The sequence below is a fragment of the Vulpes vulpes genome, chromosome 9, assembly GCF_048418805.1.
Source record: "Vulpes vulpes isolate BD-2025 chromosome 9, VulVul3, whole genome shotgun sequence".
Classification (NCBI taxonomy): Eukaryota; Metazoa; Chordata; class Mammalia; order Carnivora; family Canidae; genus Vulpes; species Vulpes vulpes.
The window spans coordinates 81,944,403-81,971,275 of record NC_132788.1 but is presented as its reverse complement, the minus strand read 5'-3'; the positions used below and the strand labels follow the sequence as shown (position 1 = coordinate 81,971,275).

At 42.4% G+C, this 26,873-nt stretch overlaps 1 protein-coding gene across 5 annotated transcripts in view; it reads left to right on the top strand.

Annotated features, from left to right (window-relative positions):
* Positions 1 to 26,873, top strand: part of PTPRG (protein tyrosine phosphatase receptor type G) — a 701,447-nt gene that overhangs the window by 625,276 nt on the left and 49,298 nt on the right. For 3 of the 5 annotated variants that reach the window (XM_072720551.1, XM_072720548.1, XM_072720547.1), the window contains 2 exons: positions 5,812 to 5,898; positions 18,648 to 18,739. In XM_072720551.1, coding sequence (XP_072576652.1) covers positions 5,812 to 5,898; positions 18,648 to 18,739 — 179 coding nt within the window. The remainder of the gene's footprint in view (positions 1 to 5,811; positions 5,899 to 18,647; positions 18,740 to 26,873) is intronic. The other 2 variants (XM_072720550.1, XM_072720549.1) reach the window with 1 other exon arrangement.

Genomic DNA, 26,873 nt, shown 5'->3' with positions numbered 1-26,873 from the left:
GAAGAAACTCCTTTCTGAATACTGGTTAGCTCAGGTGTCAGAGGTAGGATGCTACAGTTCTTTCTTCAATGGTCCTTGCAAGGGTCTGCATTGAAGAGCTGTAGGGGTGCAAATCCCTAACAATGCAGAAGTTGCTGTGAAGCTAGGAAGAAAATACATGCAAAGTGTTTGGGAGCAGGGGTTGGGGTCATAGGGCAGCTACTAAAGATAAAATCGATGAAAAATCAATAGTCACGGTTTGCATCCTTTTGCAAATGGTGCCCTGTGTGTGCCTTTTAAATATTGTAATCCATGTCAACCGTGCAATGGTTCTGTTAAGAGTCCACAGAAATGAAGGAGAAGCAGTAAATCGAATAGTTTTTGTAGTGTGCCACGTCGGCCTTACTACTCAGGAAGAAAACAAAATGCACCTTTTGAATTACTAACGGTCAGAAAATGCATTCCAAGAGGTGCCCTGTCTTACCAAGACGAGCTGTTTGCTTGGCCCCAACATTCCTGAGAAGACAGCCACGTGGCTGCTGCCACTCAGAAGAGGACAATTTTTGGAAGGTTTCTTTCCAATTTGGATAACTTGAGGTAGAGGCTGGGCGAGGAGCTGTGTGCGGACTGCCCAGTCAGCGTGCTCAGGCAGACGGCTAGTATATTACCTTGTTCGGCAGCATCACTTAGCTGCAGTGAGCAAGACGTTAGTGTGCACTGAGAATCAGGAGTATTGACAAGTTCTTTAGAATATTTTTAAAAATAAATAAATAAAAATAAAAGATTCTTTTCTGTAATCTTGGAGAAAATTGCTTTGAAGGTAGCTCTTTCCTCTTTGAGTGAAATCTCACCCCTAAGATGACTTTGTATATCTTAAGGCCTTTATTAGCCGAGAATCTTTTCTCAAACCTTCATCATACTGCACATGTGCTTAGCAGATGACTTTGCCACCTATTTAGCATTCGGATCCTAGGAATTACTACGTTTTGAGGATCTGAAAACCAAGGCTTGGTGAGATCAGGTGACATGCCCAAGTCACAGTGTTCATCTTTGGTGGATCCTGGGTCTGAACCCAGCCACTGTCTTAATCATTCATTACTTTATTTTGCCAAAATGAGAAGTAGCATTTACTTCCTTCTGTAGCCTATTTTGAAAGCACATTTCTCAAAAAACAAAAACAAAAACCTGTGGTTTGCATTTGTGAAAATCATGTGGAAGAAAACTTTACAGGGCCAACTGTAATTTCAGGGGTTTGAGAAATGGAATATGTTTTGATGGTGAGACACATAACTTGATGGCTCTGTCTTATTCCAGCTCTAATCAGTGCTGGTATTACCTTGATGGCAAGTTAAGCATCTTATTGACCATAATTCTAGCTTGAAGAACTTTCCAGAAACCTAAAGCAGCTTTAATTCTCAGATTCAGATAGGGCTGAGTTAACTGCATGGAGTCTGGAGCAGGAAACTGGAAACTCTAAGTGGTTATTGTGACATCTGATGCAGGTTGGTTAGTTTGGTATTAGGAGGATTTCACGATCTGATCTGAGAAATTTGTCTCCCTTCAGCACATGACTGAGCCATCTGTAAAATCTGTGGCAGATCCGTCAACACCAATTTAGCCTCCTAGGCAAACAGGAAAACAGTCTTTTTTATAACCCCTACCTTTACAGTTGGAGAAATTTTGCCATGTGCTGGTGCCTCTTCATTAAGAATGCTGTTCACGAAAACAAGTGAGTTTTGTCGATGCTGCAAATTTTTTTGCTTTCCTGGATGTTCACTGGGAGACAGCATAATAAATTGGAGGGGAAGCAACCACAGATGTGTGTGTGGGGGGGATTGTGTTGGGATAATAGAGGTTCCAGAAAATAGATACATGTGAACGTTGAGTGTGGGTATGTGGTAATACCCCTCTCCTGCCCAAGGAATGAATGACCACATGTGCCCCAACAGCACACGGCTCCCTCCTGTATTCCCCCAGAAGCAACAAGGACACAGCTGCCGTGAGCCCGGGCACAAGCTCTCCACCCATCCCCCTCCATCCCAGGGAAGTCACAAAGGACACAGATGCCATTAAGAGTAATTTCTCCCATGCGTGTGACCATGAACAGCTAGCAAAGGGTAAACACTCATCCCAAACCAGTAATTGTTGATACAAAGCAAATGTTATATTTAATCCTCCCAGCAGATGTGGGCAGTAGCTAACCTTCTCCCCAAGGGAGGAAAACGGCTTCCAGAAGGGGAATGACTTGCCCAGGTTCACAGAGCTGGTATGTTTTAGAGGTATTCAAATCAAGGGTTTGATTTTGTTGACCTGAGACCCTTTATGGCTGGCCCGTTTATTCCTTCCTTAGTTGCTTGTTCATTCAAAGATGTTTTTCAAGCATCTAGTTTATGCCAAGCATGGGCAATTGGGCAAGGAGAGAAGAGCTCATATCTTCAGGCATCTTGTAGGCTAATGAGGCAAATGAACAGGTAAAGAAATGTAATCCCAAATGCAATTCCAGGCCGGTTTTATTTAGTTGATGTACTGTACTGTTTTCAAAAATCTGGATCATTTTGAAAATAGGAAGATTTTACTTAAAACTCCAGCTACCGGGATCCCTGGGTGGCTCAGCGGTTTGGCACGTGCCTTTGGCCTAGGGCACAGTCCTGGGGTCCTAGGATCAAGTCCCATGTCGGGCTCCCTGCATGGAGCCTGCTTCTCCCTCTGCCTGTGTCTCTGCCTCTCTCTCTATGTCTATCATAAATAAATAAATAAATAAATAAATAAATAAATAAATAAATAAAGTAAAAAAAAAAAAATAAAACCTCCAGCTACCTGGATTCTTGTGATAAATTGGGTGATGTGGTCACATTGTTGTCATGTTCTTCTGTGGCATTAGTGGGTTGGATGGAGCTAACCATGGGGACATCTTTTGGGGGGAGAAGAACCCCAGCTCGCCAGTCTACCAGTCTCCCCCCATCCCTGCAGTCCCTGCCTGGCCCCTGCATTTGGGTTCCCCTGAGTTACAGTAGTGACTTAGGGAGACCGTGCTCTGGAATGGACTCTGGCCACTGCAGGGCCACAAGGGAATGAGACAGAGTCCCGGAAGGCTCTGTGGAGGAGAGGATGGTGAGCTGTGACTTTCACCGAACAGAGAAAAGCCACAAATGCTCCAGGCAGAGTTCTGTGTCCGAGCTGACGGAGAGGCACTCGGACATAACATGATCAGTACTGCCAGAGGGAAGATGCTGTCATGCTGCCCATCGTCCATGCAAAACAAAGTCTACTTTTGTGGGTCGAATCAGATTCTTTTCTAGGGGATCCAGCCTGTACAAAGACACTGGGTTAGTTCAGTGTGCTTATGTGCAGAAGGCAATGGGAACAAAAAGTAGGTTCCTGTACTTTTCTCAAGTCTAGAAAAATCCAAGTTTCCAGCTCCCACCTTTTGGTGGTTTTGTGCGATCACCTTTTCTCTCTTCTGCAAACGCACCACTCACAGGACCCCTGAGATTCCAGGTACCACTTTTTTCTTTTAAAACTGGTTACTGCCCCTGTCACCCATCCCTTTCTGGAACCCGTATCTATAGCCATATTTCAAGATTTTTTTTTAAATCATTAGGAATAATTTTTACAATTCAACCCTTCACATCCTGACAATGTGTCCAGCCAGCGGGGAGAGCTGAAGCACTTTGCGTGATGCCAACACATGGCTTGCCTCGGAGGGCTTGAGTTCATGACGTGGTGGTGCTGAACTGTCTTTGCTCGGAGGTGCTGAAGGGCAGGGGGGTGGGGAGCCTTCTGGGTCCCCAGCTGTTCCTGGAGGTGGGCACTGTTCCTCTTCCTCCCTGCAGCTGTGTGCCTGGGCTCTGGGTCACGTGCCAGCTAATGCTGCCGATCCCAGGCAACTTTTTTGCTCAATAACCGTTTCCCAAATGGCTACTCGGGGGCCTTTCAGAATTCACGAGAACTGTCAGTTGTTATAGTAACCGGCCCCCTGCTGTCGAGTTGGCCCTGAGATGCCAGTCGAAGCTCTTGGAACAGACTAACACGTAGTCATTAGACAAAAGCAGGGAGAGATTCGCTGCTGAAGGTTGCCATTTAAACATTTTCCATGAGTCTTGAAAGAAGGGATTGATTCTGTTAAGGAGGAAATGGGTGGATACATTTTTTTTGAGCAAACTGACTTTTCAGGAAAAGGAAACTCGTACGTGGAGTCTCTTCTGCATCCCCAACACCTGCCTTTGGACCTGTCGCCACCAAGTGTCCTCTCCCCCAGGGTCGATGGTGTCTGTCCTGGGGGCCTGCTCAGGTGGCCCCCTCATTTATCCAAGATATTAGTTACCGGCTTTATGGCATTTGCTTCTCAGTGACGTGTTGTCAGTTTACGGGTGGGAGTTTTAAGCGCCTGTGGTTGTGTGTGAGGAAAAGCTGCGGAGATAGCCGGCTCCGCTCCAGAATTCCCCAAGGAGTGAATCTGGCAGGATTCAGAGTAGGGCTAAGGGTTGAGAAGAAGTCTAAATATTTTAGGAAGCTGCAAATTTCAAGTTTCTATGAAGATTTGCAAAAACACTCCAACACGCTCGTGGTTTCTTCAGATTAATGTTCATCGCTGCACCGAGTACGTTCGTGATGTTTTGAGGACAGTTGTTGTAGTTGCAGACTGCACTCAACAGAGGGAGACAAGAAGTTCTGAATCACAGCACGCTCCCCACCCCCCCAGCCCGACCCACGCACGCTTTGGAGTCGTATTCCCAACTTTTGGCTTCTCCAAATTTTGGTCCCTGTGCCAAGCATTTTTACTCCATATAGAGGCTAATAATGACCAAAATAAACAAAAGAATTGTATTGGAAGAAGAGAAACTCAACACTGGAGAATTCAAGGATGTTCATCCCAGGGGAAAAAAAAAACCCAAGTGAATCAGAAGCTGTCAGATGTTCTCTGGAATCACATACCTGAATTCAGGGTTCTGAGTGGGATTCAAGAGAACCTCCAATGAAAGAGAACTTTGCCACAAGTGAGTGTGTCTTCGCTGTTCTATCCACAGCGTTTGGAAAGAATAGGAATCATTCCAGTGTGAAATCCTATAGCCCAGGTTGCTAGGGGATTAAATATAGTTAAGTAAACACTTGCCAGTGTTCTCCTGGAACAAAAGTGTAACTTTCAAATGTGAGACACGAGACTCAGATGCTGCACTAAGTTTTAAGGGCAAACTAAATATCAGACCATCAGACCTAGTATATGCTAGTAGCCTTATCAGTACTACCCCCACTTTCCCTGAGGCACCTCTCCAGCGAACTCCCCAGTCTGGGTTGTGAATCAGGAAAGTGTCTGGAGATGAGAGGGATGCATGGGGAAAAGACAAAACCCCAGATTGATCTAACAACACCACCTTCACATATGTTTTATGACAGAGGGGAGGTTCAGATGACCCCTAAGAGATTCCTGTTGAGTTCTATTTACTTTAATGGTGTTTTAAATGATCATGTTTGCCAAAGCATCACCTCACAGGTGGAAGGGTAGATACGTGAATGGGAAAACCCAATAATGATTGGATTTGTGATTTCGTTACCTACCATTAACACCAGGAGTGATAACAGGCTTCTAACATGGAATGACTGCTTTTAAGGGCAAAGTTCCCATTTTGTATTTCTTAACTAAGTGCAAAACAACCCTTGAGAGACCGAGTCACCTTTGTGTGTAAGCTTTCTCTTTTGAAAATGTCCCATATTGGAACTGATGACGGGTATGTCTATGTTAGGTGGGAGGGAGGGCATTCGTGTGGAACTCTTGGTGGCCAATTGAAAGTACTGTCTCCTATACCTGTTCTCTTTTGTTTTTTGTCTATTTAGAGGGTGTAACAAAATAAAGTCCAAGGGCTTTCCCAGACGTTTCCGTGAAGTGCCTTCTTCTGGGGAGAGAGGAGAGAAGGGGAGCAGGTGAGGGGCGGTCCAGCTTAAGGGGGGTGCCTCTTTGGCCGGGACTGGCTTGCTGGATTTTTGTTTTGTTGTCCTGGGGATGAAAGTCCTCTAGACAGCACAGTGCTGCAACTTACCTGTCTTGCCCCAACTCCCGAAAGTAAGAATTGCAAACACCAATACAGCTTGCTGGTAGCTGATAGCAACGAAAGTATGTCCTGAGTGTGCTTGCTTTGCTTTATTTGGCGGTCTGTGGGGGGCTGTTTTTATTTCTAGAAGGGGGCATACTGGGAATGTTCTTTGTTGGTGTGTATGTCAGCTGCATCTATTATCTTTCCAAAATTTCAGATGTGTGCATGTTTCAGAGCTTTAAAAAAAAAAAGCATGCATTTAGCCTTACAAGTGAAAAATATGTTTTAGAAACCTAAATGTATAAATAAGCTAAGAAAGAAGAGTAGGAAGGGAAGAGAGAAGTGAGCAAATGGGGATATAGCATGTTTTTCCATAAGAGTGAAATTTTTTGAAAATGAAAGCGTACACGTTCTAGATGGCTTAAATACTGGGAAGAATTATTGTCCTGGAATGATTTACAGTAAACCTTTAGAAGTCCGGATCATGTGATCTTAATCACTCCACATGCGCTCTTGATAATATTTTTATAAGGCTTATCTAGGCAAACTCTACTTAATACGGTAATTAATATTTTAATACTGCCAATTAAGATAATTCACTAATACTGTGTTGTGAGTGGTTTCTTATTACTTTCAATGAACCAATTTATAGTATTTATCTTAGAATTTTTACATGGAATGATTTGTCTCCCTTGGTTGAGGATAAGTCCGATTATTAGGATGAAATTTTAGATACTCCTCCATCTAATCAGGTATACTTATGAGATCTGAGAAGGTATAGTACAAGAATTGTGGAAGATTAATGAGAAATTCTATGATCTACCTTCTTTTAAGCTACATGGCATGATTTTGGCCTTTTTAGGGAAAAGGGGTAACTGCTGACGCCGGTAATATAATTATTCTTTCTAAGATCTTTTTGCTTCCTGAAGTCTTCAATTTTCTAATCTGTTTTCAAATATCCAAAGGTAAAAACTGAAATAGAAACCCCTCTGTATACCTTTCAACTTCTAATCTTAGAGAGTACCTTTGACATCATGTAAATGCCTAATATTTATGTCCAGTCTGTTCTGAATATAATGCATTTCTGTCACACGTTAAAAAAAAACAGCATCACCTCATGGACACCACAGAGATAATGCACATCTGATTTCTGCATTTTCTCCAGACATGCCTGTGATTAACTCTCACTTATGTTCCTAGCCCCAGGTGTGGGAGTGGGCTTATTATAGATGTATTTCAGTTTCTGGGTGGGTGTATTTTGTTACAGGGTGTTCAGTCTTTCTGGTTTCTTCTCTACTTCTGAGTGCCGGAAGCTTGGTGGGGGGAGGGGCACAGTGACTTTCATTTAGATCTAGAAGTTGAGAACCATCTTGGGAAGCGACAAGTATTTATAGAATCCACCTGATGATGAATTCCATATTTGACTTTACTTTTTTGATGACGTAGTAGCAAAGGACCTTGGCTCAGGGAGAGACTGGTTCTAACTGTGGCTCTACCTTTTCCCAGCTGTGTGACCTTGAGCAACTGAACAAAACCCTCTGAGCCTCAGTGTCCTTATCTAAGAGTAGGTCCAAAGATAGTTCCTTTTCATTGGGTTGTTGCAAAAATGAAACAAGGTAGTACATAGGAAACGCTTAGTGTGTGTAATATGGTATCCCATCCCAGTGGAGGAGGAGACAGAGATTCTGAGAAGTTATTCGTCTGGGCTACCCTGCTTGGGTGGCTGAGTTGGGACAGCCATTGGTGGTCTGTGTCCTCAGCAGTGCCCCCTCTCACTGTTTGATGTGCTTTGCTAATCAATCCGTGATGAAGAGGGGGCCAGATCTCCCCCATTCCTTCTGCTGGCTGCCCTGCCATTCTCTGCTCCTCTAAAGCCTATAGCTCCTCATTCCTCTTGATGGCTGTGTAGACTGAAGGGCCACCAGCCCACTCTCCCTTCTCCTCCCTCCTTCCTTATCCCAGGAGCATTGGCAGCAGCCTCCTGACCCAGTTCTGTCCTCTGCTGCTCTATAAAAAGCCTTCCAGAGGACAGAGGCCCCGCCCTCCCCTACCAGGCTGCAGATGCATGAGGGAAGCAGGGCTGTTAGCCTCTGTCTCCCGCGTTGGCCTCTTTATATCCACTTTCATTTCCTGTCCTGGTCTGCATCCCATCCAAAATGTGCCAGGGAATCAGGAGAAGAGCCCGAAAAGCTGCCTGAATAGCGACCCTTCCAACAGTTAAAATAGCTGTTGCCAAGTCTATGCACATGAACCTCAGGGTACTACCCATTTGCCTGTTGGGTCTGACCTCACTTGCCTGGAACACTCTCTGCCCACAGTGGGAGGGGAGGCCTGTGTAGTCTGAGGGTGAACAGAACCCAGAAAAGCAGGACAGTGGCTGCTGGAAGTGATGCTGATTATCCACCCCCATCCCCACCAGGACAAAGAAGAAAACAACAATAAAAATCAGACCCAAGTGTTTAATCTTAAAAAAAGAAAAAAAAAAGCTGTTGATTTAAATTTTGAATAGGTAATACTTAACATGGTTGAAAATCATAAAGTTTAAAATGTATTATATATACCCCTCCATCTCCCTCTGATCACCTACCCTCCTGACTCCCTACCTCCTCACAAATAGGTAACCATGACTGCTAGATTGTTGTCTCTTCTTCCAGACGTTGGGGGTGGTGTGTGTAAGCAAATATGAATCTATAGCCCCAGATCTCCTTTTACACAGTAAAACACTGCATACACGATCCTTTGCCTTGCTTGCTTTGCTTAACGTGATTTTTGTCTTTGCAAATGTGGTTTCCTTGGTTTGGTTTGGTTTGTTTGTTCGTTTTTTACAGAAACACAGTATTTCTTTGTATAGTTGTCCTGATTGATTTCACCAATCCTCTGTGGCTGTCATTTTGGTTGCTTCTAGGCTTTTGTTATGATGAGCAGTACCAAGGTGAATAACTTTAAGTCATTGTGCATGGAGATAAGTCTATCTGTAGGATAAAGTCAGGAAACAGGCTGTGTCAGGAGCTACATGCATTTGTAATTTTGATGGATGGCGCTGAATTGCTCTCCCTGGTGCCATACCCAGGGTGGCTTCTATTGGTAACGTGCAAGCACCTGTTTCCCTGCACCTTCCCCAGCATGGTGTATTGTCAAACGGGGGCCACTTTTCCAACCTCATGGGTGAGAACAATGGTGTTAGTATAGCAGGAGTGTGTTTTCTCTTATCAAGAGGGAGGCTGAGCATCTTTCATGTTTTTGCCCTTTGTGTTTCTTTTGCTCTAAACGGTTAGTCTTTCACTCATTTTCCCTTTCCATTGTTGGTCTTTTTCTAATTGAGAGATATCACTGTCAGCAATAAGGCTCGCAAATATTTTTTTCCTCATCTGTGGTTTGTGAACTATGTTCATACAGTGTCTTCAACTTCATTTAATCAAATTTACCCATAAACTTCTTTTGGTTTCTGGATTTGGAATCCTCATTAGAAAGGCTGTCTCCATTCTGCAATGACTTATTTTAGTACTTCTGTGGTTTCTAATTTGAATGTTAAATTCTTAAATCATTTAGAATTTGACCTGGCTGATAGTATGATAACTAAATCTACTTTTCTCTTCCCAGATGGTCCCAAGTATGTAAAAAGTACTACCATAGGGCTGTGTGGTGAAAAGACACGTAATACCTTGCAAGATCCTTAAAATGACACTCTTCCAGCTAAAGTCTGACTGACTTAGCATGTTAATGAAATAGTCACCAAAAGGTTTTTACTAGAACGCTGTATATTGCAGGTGCTGAATCATGTGTAGTGAATGAAATGTGAGTTTTCATTTCCCACCTCCTGCCCAAAAGGAGTTAGACCATCATGTCCCCATTAACCAGCTCCATCATTGGCAGATTGTGTCAGTGCCTTAAAACAGTGGCAACAGGAGGTGGAGAGTTCTTTAAGCCTCAGTCCAGAAATTCAGAACATTCCAAGCCAGGTTTGTAACTAAGTGTGGTATAACTACTACAAAGCCCCTGACTTCGAGCCTTCTTTTCTGATTAAGAGCTTGGAGGACTGGGAAGTACTGTCTAGAGCTCACTTGCTTAAAGCCAGCCACGATGTAAAAACTGCCCCGTTCAGGTTCTTGATCAGGTCAAAATGTGGTTTTTGAGATGACCTCTGCTGTCTTCTCTCCTGGAAAGTATTAGCAGTATTTCAGTCACTCCAAGGACTGCTTGGCACACTTAATATTTAGCACGAAAGCGTCCTGTGCCAAGACCATTTAGGTGTATATAATTTATTTCCTCCCACATCCCTTAGATGCTCATTGCAGGAGTTTGTATCCGCCACTGAAATTCTTCCTGCAAATATCAGATCTTTGTCACCTGCAGCTGTAACAAAAGTTGAATGGCCATCTCCCCTGACCAAATAAGATCCAAAATATTTTGAAACATTTTCTCCTCATTTCATATATGTACCCTCTCTCACCTCATCCATCTCCATGGTTTGGTTCACTTTACCTCTTTCCTTCTTCCCTTCACCTCCTCCTCATATCTGACAGGCTGTACTTATCCAAGGTATGACAACCATATGTCCCAGGATTTCCAGAATTGCTCTGATGGGAAATATGTCTCTTGATTATTCCCAAAAGTACTTTGATATTTGTCAGATCACATGTGCATTTTATGATTCGGAGACTATGAAAATGAGAAGTGAAATTCTGAATTCTTCTTTCTAGAAGGTTCCTTCCTGAAAATATAATGCAAGTATAAACTGAGTTGTACAAACAGAATTATTTCACATACAGTAAAGGAAACTGAACAGCAAGTGAGTGGTTGCATCTGAAAAAAATCACAACGCAGAACTTACGGTGGGCTCTTTTCCAAGTGGGACCCCTGAGTTATTTCAAGCAGACACTCCTCTTTGAGGAGAAGCCCAATAACGCCCACAGGCTTTTCCTTCTATTGTTGTCTTTGTCACTTCAATTTCTAGAAACATTTTGCCCTAATAAATCAATCCACATCTTTTTAACACAGCTCTCAATCATCTTCCTTGAAGGCATGCGAATGTTCTCAACTTTCTATTTACAAGTGGCTCTTATTCATACATGGTTTACTACAACAGATCCATTCACAAAAGTAAATATTAATGTGATTTCTGTACTCAACAGCATGAAAATAAATGGGATTATTAGCAGGCATGGCACTGTAAATTTAAATGAGGGCAGTATATAAATCAGTTAAGATTGCTTAATTAATATTCAGCAGCCGCTCAGCCAACTGCCCGTTCTAGTCTGCAATTAGCATTTTGAGTTGCACACTGCTGACAAACTCCTTGTCACCCTCATATGATTATAGAACCATTGAGCTTAATTGGAAGATAGTGACTGGGTTTCTGATCCCTACACATCATCTGGTTATTTTATCATCCCAGGTTTTTGTAGGACTCTAGGAATGGTGATGTGGTCTGTACTTTCCTGGGTCCCAGCAGTGGTGATGTGGAGGGATGTTGTAATGAGCTGGGGACCCAGGTTGAGAACAATGGGACCTCTCATTGCTTGTCAAAAGGGATGTATATTTTGGCCCAGATGTCTGTACATCTCAGAAACCTCTGCTCCTATAACCAGGGCAGGAGATGCTGCCTTTTGAGGACCCTTTCCGATATATACTTTGCTTTTGGAAAGTCTCCCATCACCTAAATTATTCCTAGCTGCCTGTCAGAAGAGCAGAAAGAGGTGTAAGGAAGAATGAAGATAGCAAAGGTTCTCTATGCACATACCTGGGAAAACACTGGAGCAACAGAAAGGAAAGCCTTTCTGTACAACTTTGGTTACTCGGGGTGTTCTGTGTTAAGGGTGTGTCCAATTCCTGGAAGGAGATGGGGAGGGAGAATGCCAAGTCTAGAGATTTCTTTCTTATCTTTCTCATTTGCTGTGTTTTATTTGAATAGTAAATCTCTAGAACTTGAGTAATTATTGATACTGATAAAGTACTGTCAGAGCAGCTGAAGTCAGGGATTGTGTGTGTGTGTGTGTGTGCCTGTCTGTTTCTCTGTCTGTCTCTCTCTCTCTCCCCCCTTCCTCTCATGATGAGAACCAGTTAAACATGCTGGGCCTGTCATGTGCTGGCAGAGTGGGGAGGGGGGCGGGTAGCTCAGAGAATTGACACTGATGGCTTACTGATACTGGTCAATCTTTACTGTATCCTAATCACATGTGTGCTGTGCTTTCTCAAGCACAGAATTATTGGTTTTTGAAAAAGCCTCTCTCTTCAAAGTCTCTCCCTTATCTAAAGGAATGAGAAGTTATTTTTAGAAATTTCAGTCCAAGACCAAATGTTCAAGACTGTACACTTAACGTGTCCATGGGCTTTTTCTAAGCTAGACTGATCCATCCATGCTTGCTCCTACCATAAAGCCTCAGGCACCACATGGGCCTGGACCACAGATCATGGGGTCGGGCTTGAGACCAAGGGAGCCAATCCCTAGAATCCACGTCAATTTGATGAGCTACTAGCAGGGGTATCACGCATTATCTTCTTGACTTCCAGACAAGCCTTTCCTAGAAGTCTTAAAACTTAAGAGCCCATGTTAGTTTTCTAAAAATGGATGAGTGAATGGAGGGTGAGAGAGAAAGTATGTTTGCTTTTTACTACTTAGAACTTTTCATGAGATGCACCTCTACCTAATAGGTAGGCCATCTTTGGTCAGGCAGAAACATTTGGCTTGGATTCAGGAGCTGTGTGTTCTGAAGAATGCATATGTTTAAACAGTAGGCTCATTCAGTGCAGAGAGGCAGTTTTTCTTTTTAAAGATTTAATTTATTTATTCATGAGAGACACAGAGAGGGAGAAGCAGGCTTCCCTGCAAGGAGCCCGATGTGGGACTCGATCCTGGATTCTGGGATTATGCCCTGAGCCGAAGGCAGACGCCCAATCGCTGAGCCACCAAGGCATCCTGCAAGGCAGTTTTGCTATGAGAGGTGCCTAAGGAGTGCAGCCAATTCAGGGGTTGGCATATGCACATCTCCCTTTTAGTTTGCATTCAGGCCCCTATACCCCTTTAGTTGGAACTATTAGCTGATGGAAAAATTAGCTGATGCCAACTGGGGTGTCTTCTTGCTCCTACCTAGAAGCCTTCAGTGAATATCTGATGTAACTCTATCATGATATTTCTTCGTGGGGATGAGTTTGAGAGAGCCATCTTTTTTTTTTTTTAAGATTTTATTTATTTATTCATGAGAGACACACAGAGAGGCAGAGACACAGGCAGAGACACTCTATCCCTGGACCCCAGGATCATGCCCTGAGCCAAAGGCAGATGCCCAGCCGCTGAGCCACCCAGGCATCCCTGAGAGAGCCATTTTAACTAGCATTTCCAGTTTTGTTCCAAGTGACGGGACAACAGGAATAAGGACGTCAGAACATCCAAACTGCTTAATAAATAATACAAATTCGATTCCACGACAGAAACCAAGATCTAATTTGCTGGCAGATGAGGAGAGCAGTCCACAAAGGTGGTGTAAAGAATAGCTTTGGGAGGAAAAACTTTCACTTGAGAAATCTGTGATCTGAGAAAACACTTCTCCAGCATGGGTGGCAGAAACTATGCTCCAACTTCAAGAAATGCCACCCTATTTCTGAGAACTTAGGTTCCAACAGAAACAGAGCAGAAGACCTTTCAAATTCTTATTTAAGTATGTGAGATGCAGTTTATTTTTTTCTGTATTTGAGAGGATTATGTTAACATCCCTGAATTCTTAACTATGGTTTTTTTTTATCCCATCTGGGACCCTATAAATTCTAGATGCTTACTTTTTATCATCATTTTTATGGTGGGTGCCGTTTGAGACTGCTTTATTTCTTCAGTGGCTTTCTTAGAGCACTGGAGACTCTCTGGAACCATCCTCCCTGTATCACAGTGCTTCTTAACCAGGGACCATACAGACCAGCATCCCTGAGGGAGTTTTTCTAGATGACACAGACCTGTTCCTCCCACCCTAGAATCCCTCAGCTAGAATCACTAGGAGTGGGGCTCATCCAGCATGGGTGTTTTAAAAGCTCTCCAAATCAAAGTGATACATACGTACTGCTCATTGATGACCATCACTTAACTAAAACCCTACTGATGTGTGCTGTGTGTGTGTGTGTGTGTGTGTGTGTGTGTGTGTGTGAGTGAGAGAGAGAGAGAGAGAGAGACTTCAAGACTCGCCAAAACTGAGGCATACCTAAACTGGGAAACTCCGTGTCAGCAGAATACATGTTGTGTGTCTCTGACTCTCTCTCTCTCTGTGTCTCTCATGAATAAATAAATAAAATCTTAAAAAAGAATATATGTTGCAAAGGTAGATTAGAGGAAGCAGAAGTTACCTAATTTGGTCATTGCTAAGCCAGGTCAGGGTCGTTGGAAAAAAATTATCTGTTCTCAGTTCCTTAGGGGGGACATATTGATGGGGTGGAGGCAGCAAGGAAGAGAAGGAGAAAAGAGTGAAAGGGAAGGACATAAAATGGATGGTGCAGATCTAGCAGACTGTAACAGGTAATCAAACTTGTAAATGTATTTTTGATTCCAGCTGCGGTCCACTTCATTGTTTTCCTTCCCGTTTTCAGGTATTTGCGTAAACGAATGTTCAGTGTGGAGAAATTACAATTTTAGAAAATGACCCTTTATGATCTAGAATCTTGTTTCCTTCAAGGAGACCATAGTTGAAAGACAACTGGACCTAGACGGAAATTTGAAGTTGCGTGCACAGTGACGCACATGAGCATTCTCAGAAATTCTCTCTCCATTCCCCTGAGCTCAGAATTAGAGACCGTACTGCCTCTTTGAACAACACATCACGGTGGAAACATTTAGAGGAACGAAAACTTGTGTTTTCTTTTCCCTCGTTTTCAAAATGCCTGCCTTTCCTTGATTATCCCCGTACACTGCTGATGAAGGACAAAAACACTCTCTCGTGGGACTTCTCTGAAAGGAGTTAAAACGATGTCAGGTGATGTTGACCCTGAACAGCTGCTTTTCGTAGGTATGAATTTTCCCACAGTGTCTAATTTCTGCACACAAGAGTTCACCTCAGTGCAGTCAATGTAGTGAAAAGTCCATACCAAACTAACAGCTGGGTCAGTCTCCTACTCAAAGGAGACTTCCAGGGGCACCTGGATGGCTCCGTTGGTTAAGCATCTACCTTTGGCTCAGGTCACCATCCCAGGGTCCTGGGATCAAGCCCCACGTTGAGCCCCATGCTCAGCAGAGGGGTCTGCTTCTTCCTCTGCCCCTCCTCCCTGCTCCTGTGCGCTCCCTCTCTCTCTCTCTATTCTCTCTCAGATAAACAAAATCTTTAAAAGAAAATAAAGCAGACCTCCAGTAATTAGTGATTAAAGGGCTAAATAACCATATGGTACATCCATAAAAATGGGAGAGGAAACCAGCGTTAATAGGTACGTCGGTTCCTACTTGTTATAAAGGTGTTAGGTCCAGTATGATGTATTGTGTTCCAAGCGCAGGAGAGAACGGCCGTCTGTGGGTCTGCATGTGAGTGTGATTACAGCGGTCGCCCCCGATGGATGTCCTTGCTCCAGTTTTGCTGCCCTATCCACCACTCATCACATAGCAGCCAGAATGAGCCTTTTGAAGGAGACCAGTCAGACTGTGCCCCTCCACCAGTTAGAGCCCTGGGCTGCCTTTCCATTTTCTGTAGATCCTGGGGGAGCCTGTGGCCTTGGAACCGGCAGGATCTGGCTCCTGGCCGCCCCTCCCCCCTCCCCCCCTGCCGCCTCTCCCTGCTTTCACCTCTGGCTTCCCTTCAGTTCCTGCACCAAGCAAGCTCACTGTGCTCTGCGGCTCCTGAGGGAGCTGCTTGACCTGCCCAGAGGGGTCCTCCCCTGCCACTTCCCATGGCTAATCCTCTTCCGTAGGGTTGCAGCTCCCAGCTCCCGTGGCACTTCGGCCTCTATTACTTTCTTCATGGCCCTTGACTATTTGTTGACTTGTTTGCTGCAAATCTTCACCATGAGAACAGAGGCACCTTGTCTGTCTTGTTGGTCAGACCTCTCTAGCCCCTCATCACCAATGATCAAGGGACAATAGTAAAAGAAAAAGCGTGTGGAAGGGTGTACCCCACAATGTTAATAGTCATGCTCACTACGCAGAGGATTTGAAGTAACTTGAATTGATTTCTTTTCCTTTTTGTCTATCTGTATTTCCTAATTTTTCTGCTGACATCATGTATTATGTATGTAATTTGAATGGTTAGCCAGGCTTAAGGAAGTGGCTGTAAAGCTTCTAGGCAATTGCAGGGAGAAGGCATTTATCTGCATGCTCCGTGCTCTGCAGTTTGTATTGAATCAATGTTTTCTGAGTCCACTGAAACTTTTATTTTAGGGAAGGTATTTCCCCAAAGTTCTGTTGCCCACATGAGTCCTTGTGTGGGAGGGAAGTCTGTGTGACAGGCGCCAAGGTGCAGAGGTGGAGAGCTGTGTCTCCCAGATTTCTGACCTTCATCCGCAGTGGTGTGCTTTTCTCTGACAATCACAGGCTTATTTTGCTCCAGGGAAAATCCATTATAAACAGCAGCACATGGGGCACTGGGGTGTGATGTGCTTTGGTACACACTGCTTTTTTTTTTTTTTTTTTCCCAAAGAGAATGTTGGAATCGTTGGTTCTGCGCGTAACAGTGAGTGAATGGTCTGCCTGCCTTCTTCCAGAAAAAGCATAGACAATATAGTTTATCCTTTCTAAGTCACCTGGCTTGAACAGTACCTTGACCAATAGCAATTCTTTCTACTAATAGCTTTATATACTGGAAATTTAATAAGTATAGTAATTATATCTTAAAACCGGAGACTGACTTGTGTGTGTGTTTCCCATTAGTTCAAGTCTGACCTGGTGAATTGTATGTCACTTATTTCAGTGTTAGCACTTCGTGGGGCTAGTAAATACTTGAATGGTCCGGTATCTCAACTAAAGCAGGTTTTCCCTAGCTGTGCCACTAGGTGGTTAAGGTTTTACCTCATTTGTGGAGTCTGTCATCTGGGTTTTAACTTGAATGTTACTTCCTGGAAACCTGTGCAAATTTAGGGGAAGAGAGGAATCCAAGATTATAAAACTTGATGACTGAATTAGAAACAGAAGGAAGCTATTCCCTCAGACAAGAAAATCATGTGGCTTTTTTTTTTCACGTGGATTTCCATCATTTTCACATTCAGTAGAAGATTTGGTTATTATCAGAGCCCTAAAACATTTTGTGCATTTCACATCCATGTAGCTTAAGTCAGGCTGACTGACATTCTTTCTCGATTTAGGTAAAGGCAGCTAAGGATGAGTGGTGAAAACTTGTTTTATTATTTATATCACCAATGCCAGGCAGTTCATGGGGAGGGGAATCATTTTCAGCCCTCCGCAAGAGCAGTCCTGCAAGACATGTGCCGAGCAGGAGTGACTTATGTTCAGAATCCCCTAATGGCATGGAGCAGCAATCCAGATTGCTTCTAGAACAGTGCCCAAATGTACAATTGGTTGGAGCTTCTTTCCGTCTGGAAACAGGCACTGCTTAAAGAAGAAAGCCGTGCCCAACATAATCATCCCAGCATCCTTGGGATTAGATGAGCAAAGGCAACTCTGAAGAGAGGTTGACTTGCTCTAGTGGTTGGAAGGCAGCCCCCAGGGAAAGCAAAGCCGTAGTGTGTATAAACGGGGCTTGGTGTGAGGCGCCGGAGGAGTGGGCTGGATCCCAGGGACACCGAGCACCAGAAGGATGCCGCCTGCTTGGCTAAAAGACCCAGCAGTAGGGCCAGCTATTGTGAAGCCCCTCCGCCAGATGAACAGGGACCCTTCTCTGGTCACAATAGCCATTCACGCTGAGCCGCCTCATTAAATATTCAGCCTGTGCTTCCGGCAGCTCATTAGGGCCGCAATGAGCAGTGACGTGGATGCTGGAAAGCCGAGGGCCAGCCAGCATCGGTAGGCAGAGGCTGAGTGAGCTGCTGATGGCTATTCTGTTCACTGCCTGTCCTATGATGACCAGTGTTTGCTCCCTGCTTTGCCTGAAGTACAGGTAAAACAAAACCGAGAACAGGCAGGTGACACCTGAGCACTTCAGGTTCTCGTCTCCAGTGTTGTCTGGCAAGGGCCTCGGATTTGGAGGGCTTGCCCCCTTCAAGCCCCCTGACCCCCTTCAGGAGCTGTCTGCAGCTTCGGGGGCCTCTGCTGAGCACCAACAATGTGGTGCTATTGTGTACTTGGGCTGTTTGATGACTGCGTGTGGGAGGGTGCGAGGTGTGGTTTTGAACTTGGTGCGGGACGTTTAGAATACCAAATTACCCCTCCTCTGTAACAGGTCAGCTTTAGAAAGAGTGTGGGGTGATCTTAACGGTTTGTGCAGCAAGTTTTGCTCCGTTTATGCCAAGTTTTCGTGTATTTGAGCGCTTCACGACTAAGCTCTTCCCTTTTTGACGATCAGGATAGGTATGGTACAATAAAAAATAAATATTCTTCAGCGCTTGGGGATTCGTCCAATAGACTGAATGTTGTCCTTCTTAAATCTTGTTACTGTTCCACGGGTTTGCGCTCAGTGCTGTGTGGTATTTAAAGCTGGTAAAATCTGTGAAAGAAGAATTGAAAAATGAACTCGAAGTGTATTTCTCTGGTCTCACTGTTTGCATGTTTTTCTCTCTCCTACACAGAAAATGTTTTCAGACAGCTCATTTCTATGTGGAAGATAGCAGTTCACCTCGGGTGGTCCCCAATGAAAGTATCCCTATTATTCCTATCCCGGGTAAGTACAGCACACTCGTATTTCCAATGGGCTAATTGTTTTTCTCTTTTGTTTGTACTTTTGTGTGACAGCCATGACAAAATATTATTTTCATAGCCTTTGAAAGCTTGCCCTGTCTACGAGATCCTTAACTAAGGGTGATTTAATGAAATTTTTGCTCCTTTATGTATCTGCAATGTGAGGAAGTCTTCTCTGAGAGGAACAAATAACTATGAGTTAGTTAATACAGGATAGACTCACATGCAGGGAGGGGAAGTAACAGTAGACAAAAGGGAAAGCATAGATATTTGCAATCCACTTGGACTGAGTTTCATTTGGATAGGCAATTTGCTCAAAAAATTTTTTTAAAATCCCAATTTGTGATACATTTTTCTCGAGTTTTCTCCTGAGATTCCTTACTCTGAAAATACTTAGTGTTGGAAGTTTTGCTTCTTAGGATTTTGTGTGGAAGTCTAGGGATACCCTCTTGGTCCAAGGCATATTTCATTGGTCCTCAGGTAGAGGGATGAAATACTTCGTTAGTGTTAGGAGTAGGGGCTGGTGGAATGTACTGTGGTAAATCCTAGCAAATGCGGTAAATATTTAGAAGTTCAGCAGCGGTTAGTTGTAGTAGCTGGGATGTGGGGATTGAAGATGGCTCCCACCATGTTTATTTGGCATCCCTTCCTTTTTTTTTTTTGCCAAATTTGAACTTTCGTCCTCTGGGTTTCTTTATGTACTCGCAAATGTCTATCTTTAGCTATCTCCAACATCTACTCTCCTGGCATTTTTTTTTTTTTAATAAACAGAGGCACTGCTTTTACTATAGTGCGGTGTCCCACACACCTGCAGCTCCCCTCATCCTCCAAAAAGGTCTTCACCATCTAATATACCATGTATTGTACTTGTGAGTTTGTTGTCTCTTCCTTCTACAATGAGAGCTTCATAAAGCCAAGTGGATGTCTCCTTAGTGCTAGAATACTACCTGGCACAAAGTAAGCATTCTTTAATTCTCTGCATAAATGAATTAATACCAGCAAACATTTCTTAAAGTTTTTCAAAGGCTGTATCTGTTGAAGCTCAAAGGTACAGTAGTTCTCTTAGTGCCACAGAATGCTTCTGTTGTTTAAAAATCTTCACTAGGTGCAGTTACAGTTGAGGATTTAATTGGATCTTTATGTGTCTGTATGTGTTAAGTCATTAGGTATTGCTGGAATTTGCCATGTTTTCTCCATTCTGGTCAGCTTCTCTCACTAATGCTTGTTACACAGAAATAAGAAGGGTAGCGGAAAAGTCTCTGGTTAAGTTCCTACTGGACCATTTCATGGCTGCAAAACAATTCCCAGACAGATAAGATAGGTTTTGTGTTATTCTCTGTTCTTCTTCACTGACCCTTACTCACCCTTGAGTCTTGGTGGAGGAAACTGCACTCTTGCCCTTGCGGGGAGAGGAAGCAGATAGGAATCCTCAGCCTCCCACTTGCATGGAAGGAGTAGTTTTTGCTGAATCTATAGGATTTGTGCACCAGCGTGTGTATGATCATTTCCCTCTTGCGTCCCCTAGAATATGTGTTCATGTCTGGAAAATGACTCAGCGTCTCTCTCTCTGCTTGAATTGAGTCCCTGACAAACACAGCTGTTGGGTATCTATGCAGGTGAAATCCATTCTAAAAGATTAAGTAATGACATACTTCTTGGGCTGTCTTTCCATTTTGATTTTCTTTTCCCCCTGGTCGGGGAATCAGAAAACCTAGGATCTCGCCCTTGCTTCCGCCATGAAAACTTTGGTCAATGCCTTGACCTCTCTGAGCCTTAGTTCCCAGAATCTGTAAAGTGAACAGGGTGCCTAATCTACCTGCACTTGAGGTAGTGTTAAAAACCACATGAGATGTTATATGTAAGAGCATTTTGGAAACTATAAGCCAGAAATGTCAGTTGTTGAAGCGTTCCTTCCCAAATCATGGTATTGTTCATCTGGGCAGCCGTGGAGAGCGAGCATTTGCCTGGTACCCAGGTTAAGATTGTCCCCAAACACTGAACCACATTCATTGGGTGTAGCCTACCACACCTTGCTCTTTGCCTTGGAATTGAGGATTTTCAGTTCACTAGAATCCTCAGACAATGCCATCCATTGTGCCTGCCTTACCACACCTCTGGGTAGGTATTTCAGTCCAGAAAGGCTTTGAGTGTTTTTTGCCTCATTTCCCAGCTGTTTAATCACCAAGGTAAATAATACAGTAGGCCTCCCCACCCGACCCCCTCTTTCCACAAGGCATATGTTCCACCAGCCCAAGTGGATGCCTGGAACTACAGATCTTATCAAACCCTAGGTATATTGCTTTCTCCTATATGTACATACCTGTGAGAAAGTTTAATTCATAAATCAGGCACAGTAAGAGATTCACAATAATTACTAAAAATAGAACAATTATAACAATATATTATAACAAAAGTTATGTGGTCTCTCTCAAAATATCTCACTGTTCTTGTGATGGTTTAAGATTATAAAATACTTGCATAGTGAGGTGAATGATGTAGGAATTGTGTGGTAGCATTCGGCTGCTACTGTCCATCTGACCATATATCAGAAGGAGGGTCACCCGCGTCTGGACCACAGTTGACTGCAGGTAACTAAAACCCCCAGATGAAGGGGGATTACTGTACTCACATCCCAAAAGCATTTCTTTTAAATGTGCATTTTTTCTAATTCCTATTCACTGGTAGTATAAGCACATGGAAAGAAAATTGCTTCAAATTCTCCACCGACTGAGAAATCCATGGTGTTTATTTGGAACACATCTGTAAGAATGAAGTAATTTAGATGCCACAGTGCAGCATGATGGTAAAGGACCTGGAGAAACCAAAAGTGAGGCCACTCTTTCTCTGCTTTCACAGACAGCACACCTTCATGGGGGGCATGCCAAGACAAACCAACCCAGTTCACCCTTAGCTGGGAAAGAGTTACTCTACAAGACCCTTCTTTAAAGATTTTTCCATTTAATCACATTCTTTCCTTTTTCTGAAACAAAATCCCCACTGACCTGTTTAATAGTCACATTTGTAAAGTATTTTATAATTTATGATGCACTTTAACAACCCACTGTTCTCTTTATTCTTATGGTTTCCTCTGGTTATTAGCATCCAACTATGTCACGAATAAGAAATTCAATATAAGAAAAACACAACCTTTAATAAATTTGTGAGTTATTTTCACTCTAGTAAAGCTTTCAACACAACTTTTCGTTAGTGGAGACCTCCTTGGGATTCTTCTGAACGTTTTACCCGAGGAATTATCTCACTATTCTTATTTCCAAAAATAATAGGATATTTACAGGGCTCATATGGATTACTTGTTCTGCCCTGCTAGACCTCAGTTATATTTTATCCTTATTCAAAACCTAATAACAGGACTACTGGGCCTCCATTATATCAACTTTTATCACTTGAACTACTTATTTCCTATAACTGATGGTTTAAAAAAAAGACATTTCCAGACAATCACTATAGTAAACTGAACCATTATACTGATTAAAAAATGTATGTGGGCAACAGGGTAAGATTGAAAATTCAGGCACCAAACTGTTATAAAATAGAGCTTTCTGGGTCATTGCTAGACTATGTAATAAGCTCTGTTCCTAGATCTTCCTTCACATTTACTTTTGTTTTCAGAAAACCTCATCATGCAATATGCATTGAGCATTTACTGACTACATGGTTTATTTTCTCTACAATCCTGTAGAGATAGGTGGGGTAGATGTCCTCTTCTTACAGCTGCAGAAACTGAGGCTCAGAGACTCTATTAATTCAACCAAGGTGACATAAAGGGTGGAGCTAGCACTGGAATTCTGTGTGGCTTCGAAGCACAGATGATTCGAAATGGCTCTGCCTCCCTTGGCATGCTATTCTGACAGTTCTGATATATCTGAAGACTTGAAGCTCCTCATCGCTTGGATATTAATTCATTAAATCAAGGCATTTCAAATACATGTGAAGATCTCCTTTAGTTTTTTTCTGAGTTCTTGGTGATGATCTTCTTCTACCAGCACTGACCCTTTGCCTCTCCACTGAATTCTTTTACAGCCCCCTGAATAGTTTAATTATTCTTTTGTTGAAGTTTCTTCCATATCAAAAACTTACCTCTGCTTTTGTTCCCTAGTCCTTTTTATTCTTTTACATTCTAAGAAAAAGACTCTCCACCTACCTATACTTCCATTCCCTTTGCAAAAATAGGCCTGTGTGATTTAAATGACTTAGGGAGAAATTTATAAATGCGTAGAAACTTTTGCATGATTCTGCTGTGGTTAAAGTTCTTACAAAGCTCTGATTTTAAATCCCAAAGCATAAGTGGAATCAGTAAGTTACACTCACTTTTTTTAAAAGTATTATAAGATAGGCAAATGGTTAAGGAGAGCTTTGCTAATCACTAGTCCCTTAGAGATAGCCATTTATAGAACTTTTGAGGAATTCTGAGTTATTAACTTTACTAAATAGGCAAATGGATAAGGAGAGCTTTGCTAATCACTTGCCCCTTAGAGATAGCCATTTATGGAATTTTTGAGGAATTCTAAATTATTAACTTTACTAACTGAATTGAAAATTAGGAGTTTAGAATCTTCAGTATGTTCTCCTGATTTAATATAGCAAAGACAGTCTTATCAGAATGAATTTTTTTTTCCTGATCTCACCTATATTAGGGAAAATGTGGAAATGCTAGAGGCTGTGAATATGGTGGCTAGGGTTGGTTAGCCACATTAGGAAGAACTCTTCTAACGCAACAGGATTTATCCAGCATGAAAGAAATTAAAGAAGTGCTTTTAAAATTAGGTTCCAATCACTATAAAAGTGACATCACTTCTTTTATCAAGAAAATTTGGAACTATAGTGCCTGTTATGCAAACAGTGGTTAGTTGGTTGGTTGATTTTCCAGGTAAGCTGAAATCTGTCTTGTGCAGGAGAATGAAAGGGGCTTTGACTCTTAATATTTTTCACTAAAAGTTTTTCAAAACCCTGGTTATGGGTTCTCCACTGTTATCTGGGAGGCTAAAGCATAATTGAATGCAGTAACTTAACGGTCAGTCCCCTCATAATGCTTTCTAAGTAATACTTCTACAACATTTTTAAGATACTGAAGTGATCACACAGTTCCTTTAAGATCCATATTATTCTTAACATCTGCAAGTACTTTTAAAAATCTAGAGTTTCCAATTTAGAGATACTCATTTTAAAGGACAAGCTTCAATAATATTTACATTGCAGTTACTAAAGCATTATGTACATATGTTATCTACAGACTATTTTCATTGCATTATAGTATTCTCTCAGACTTTGGTTAAATTACAGCTTTTTAAAATGAAAACTTAGCTCACGAAATTAACCTGATTATAGAGTATGTTGTAAGGGCTTTTCTAAATGTGCATATTATCAGGGACAAATGTCCTTAGAAATGCTTTTTTGTGGAAATTAGAGAATCTAACTTGCTAATAAGAGTGTTACAAAACAAATTGTTGCTGCTAACCAGTAGCTTGGAAATCCAGAAATGATTCATGCCTTTCCAGCAGTTAAAATACATCTTAATAATTTGAAGGTCACTGGCTTCAGCAGGGTGCCAGCATATAAAGGGGTTTTAAACTGCATGTTTAAAACCCTTGGGATTAAACCAACCTTGTTGGCATATTTTATTTATACAGAGATTATCTCCAAAGGAGATTCATTGGTCTTTTGACTATAATGAAGCCTTTTCTTTATTGACTTCATTGTGTCATAAATGAAAAGAGATTTCTTTTATGGCAGGAAATAAAATGTTCCAATCTCTACAACACTCCTTGCATCCAAAGAGTCTGGTTTAAACAAAAATCTATTTGTCGTGCCCTAACTTGGAAACTAAAAGCTCAATAATGTTCTTTTAATTCATTGTTTGCTTTATCATCCTAAGTGGACACAGAGGTATTACCAAGTGCAGAGAGAGGCCTGAACTTGGCCTCTGGGAGCTGAGCAGGTAGACAAGAAAGAACGGAGTTCCTGAAATCCAGGTCTGTCCACTGGAGAGGTGGTAAACAGACCAGGTGTGGGACTTGGGGGAGCAGGGCTCAGGTCTGAGCAGGAGAGATTTGACTCGGGGACTGTGCTGAGGCCTTACAGGTTCCCCCTGCCATTAGTCAGAATTGGTTGGGATTTGGCATAGGTTGTGGGAACTGCTACGGGTTAAGTGCACTTCACAAAGATTGGTGCAGAGTGGGCGACTTAAGGCCCTCAGGAATGGTAATGGTACCCCGCTGGTATGGATGTTTTCTTAAATGGACGTTAAGCCAATCAACCCCAGCACTAAGTATCTTGGCAGGAAGGCAAACCCTACAACACTTTTTTTTTTTTAACCTGGCATCATCAAGGTGACCAGGATACCAGTGTGAAGTTTCCAGGTTGACTGAAGCTTATTCGCTTAAGGCCAGCGCGTATCACTTCATTCCCTTTAAGTCAGAAAGTTTCTTTAAGAAGCATTATTGTGGTTTTCTGCCCTTTCTAACCATGTATGTTCAATTTAAGGTCTAGAGAGAGGTCAAAGCCTCGAAGAGGCTTTGGGGTCACCCTGGCTCCACCACTTGACAAGGATGGTGGACCTTAGTCAAGCTCTTTGGTCTCTTTTAGCCAGTCTCCCCATGTAAAAAATGGGTAATCACAGCCCCAAAATCATATGGCCACACATGTAAAGCAGTTGGCACCATACAATAAATCCTAGTTATCAAGCATTTTCTAAATGCCAAGAGCTTTTATAAGTACTTAGGTCATCTGTTTACTTTCTATAACTCTCTATGAAAAGTTATTACTCCCATTTTACAGATGAGAAGAGGACATCACAGAGAGGTGAAGTCATACCACCAGACCATATGGCTCTAGCTTTTCCACTTACACTACTGCCCCTAAGTGCCTGGTATATAGGACACTTTCTGCCATTGGTAACTGATATGAATGACAACTAGACAATTTTACTGAGTGAGAGGCTGAAGACCCTGCCATGGAGCTGCATAACGAGCTGAGCCCTCTGTGGCACCTCCCTCTGGTTGATATTCAAGAACAGCTTCAGCTGCTGACTTTTTCTTTCTAATATCAAAAAAGACAAGAAAGTGAACTTTTTCCCTTTTTGTTTATCTGTTACTCCTGAAGAGGAAGGAAAAGCAAAGTGAGCACATGCAAGTAGGTCAGAACCATAGACTGATATAGGGGTGATTTCCCTCCACCGGCTCCAAATTACAACAGACAGAGACAGTGTTTTACTGAGCGTCAATAATCTTGAGCTCTTTTTTACCTCCATGGAATCCATCATCTTTGGTACTTTCTTCTTAGTAAATGTTGCCCCTCTCAGAATGCACCTCTGAGTACCTACAAACCAGAGACTAATTTCAGACTTCATCAGATGTAGTACAGAAGGATGTTTTGTTGTGGATTGCCAAAAATAAAAGGCCTCTTTTATATGTGAAGTTTAATTCCAATTACCAAAGGCTGAAATCTTGGAACCAAGTGTCAATAATTATATCAAATAACAATCTCACTCTTCTAGTCTGATTCTCAACTGACTATACCAAACATCTTATAGTGCGGTGATTTAATGATAATAGCAGGACTCTCATTGTTACCTAATTTAAATCTTGGGTATCTGAAAATTCTGTAACTAAAAATATTGGCACAAAATTAAAAAGGAACATTGTATCCAGGATACTCTGTTTAATTAACCCGAGATACTCTGTAATTCCTTATTCTTCCTGGAAATTGTGCCTGGAGAATGAAGACAAATGGTGTCCCACAGTGTGGAGGAGCACAAGCTTCGTGTTCAGCACACCACGATTCAGATCTCAGCTCTGCTTGCTGAGTTATTGGTCACTTTGGATATGTTGCCTCCATTACCTTGTGTGTAATGTGAGGAGAACAATGTCCCCTTCACCTAGTTCTGGTGAAGCTAAATGTAGGGAAACCATTAAGCATAGTCTCTGGTGACCAGTAAAGGCTTAATAAATGGTATTCTCTTTGATTCTACTGACTATCTCTTGAGACCATTTCATTATATAATAACCATCTCCTATCTAACCTGTAGTTAGTGAAAACCTTTTCCCGTTTTTTCGAGCTCATATTTCTTTCCTTCATCACCACTGCATCAGTAACGTTTA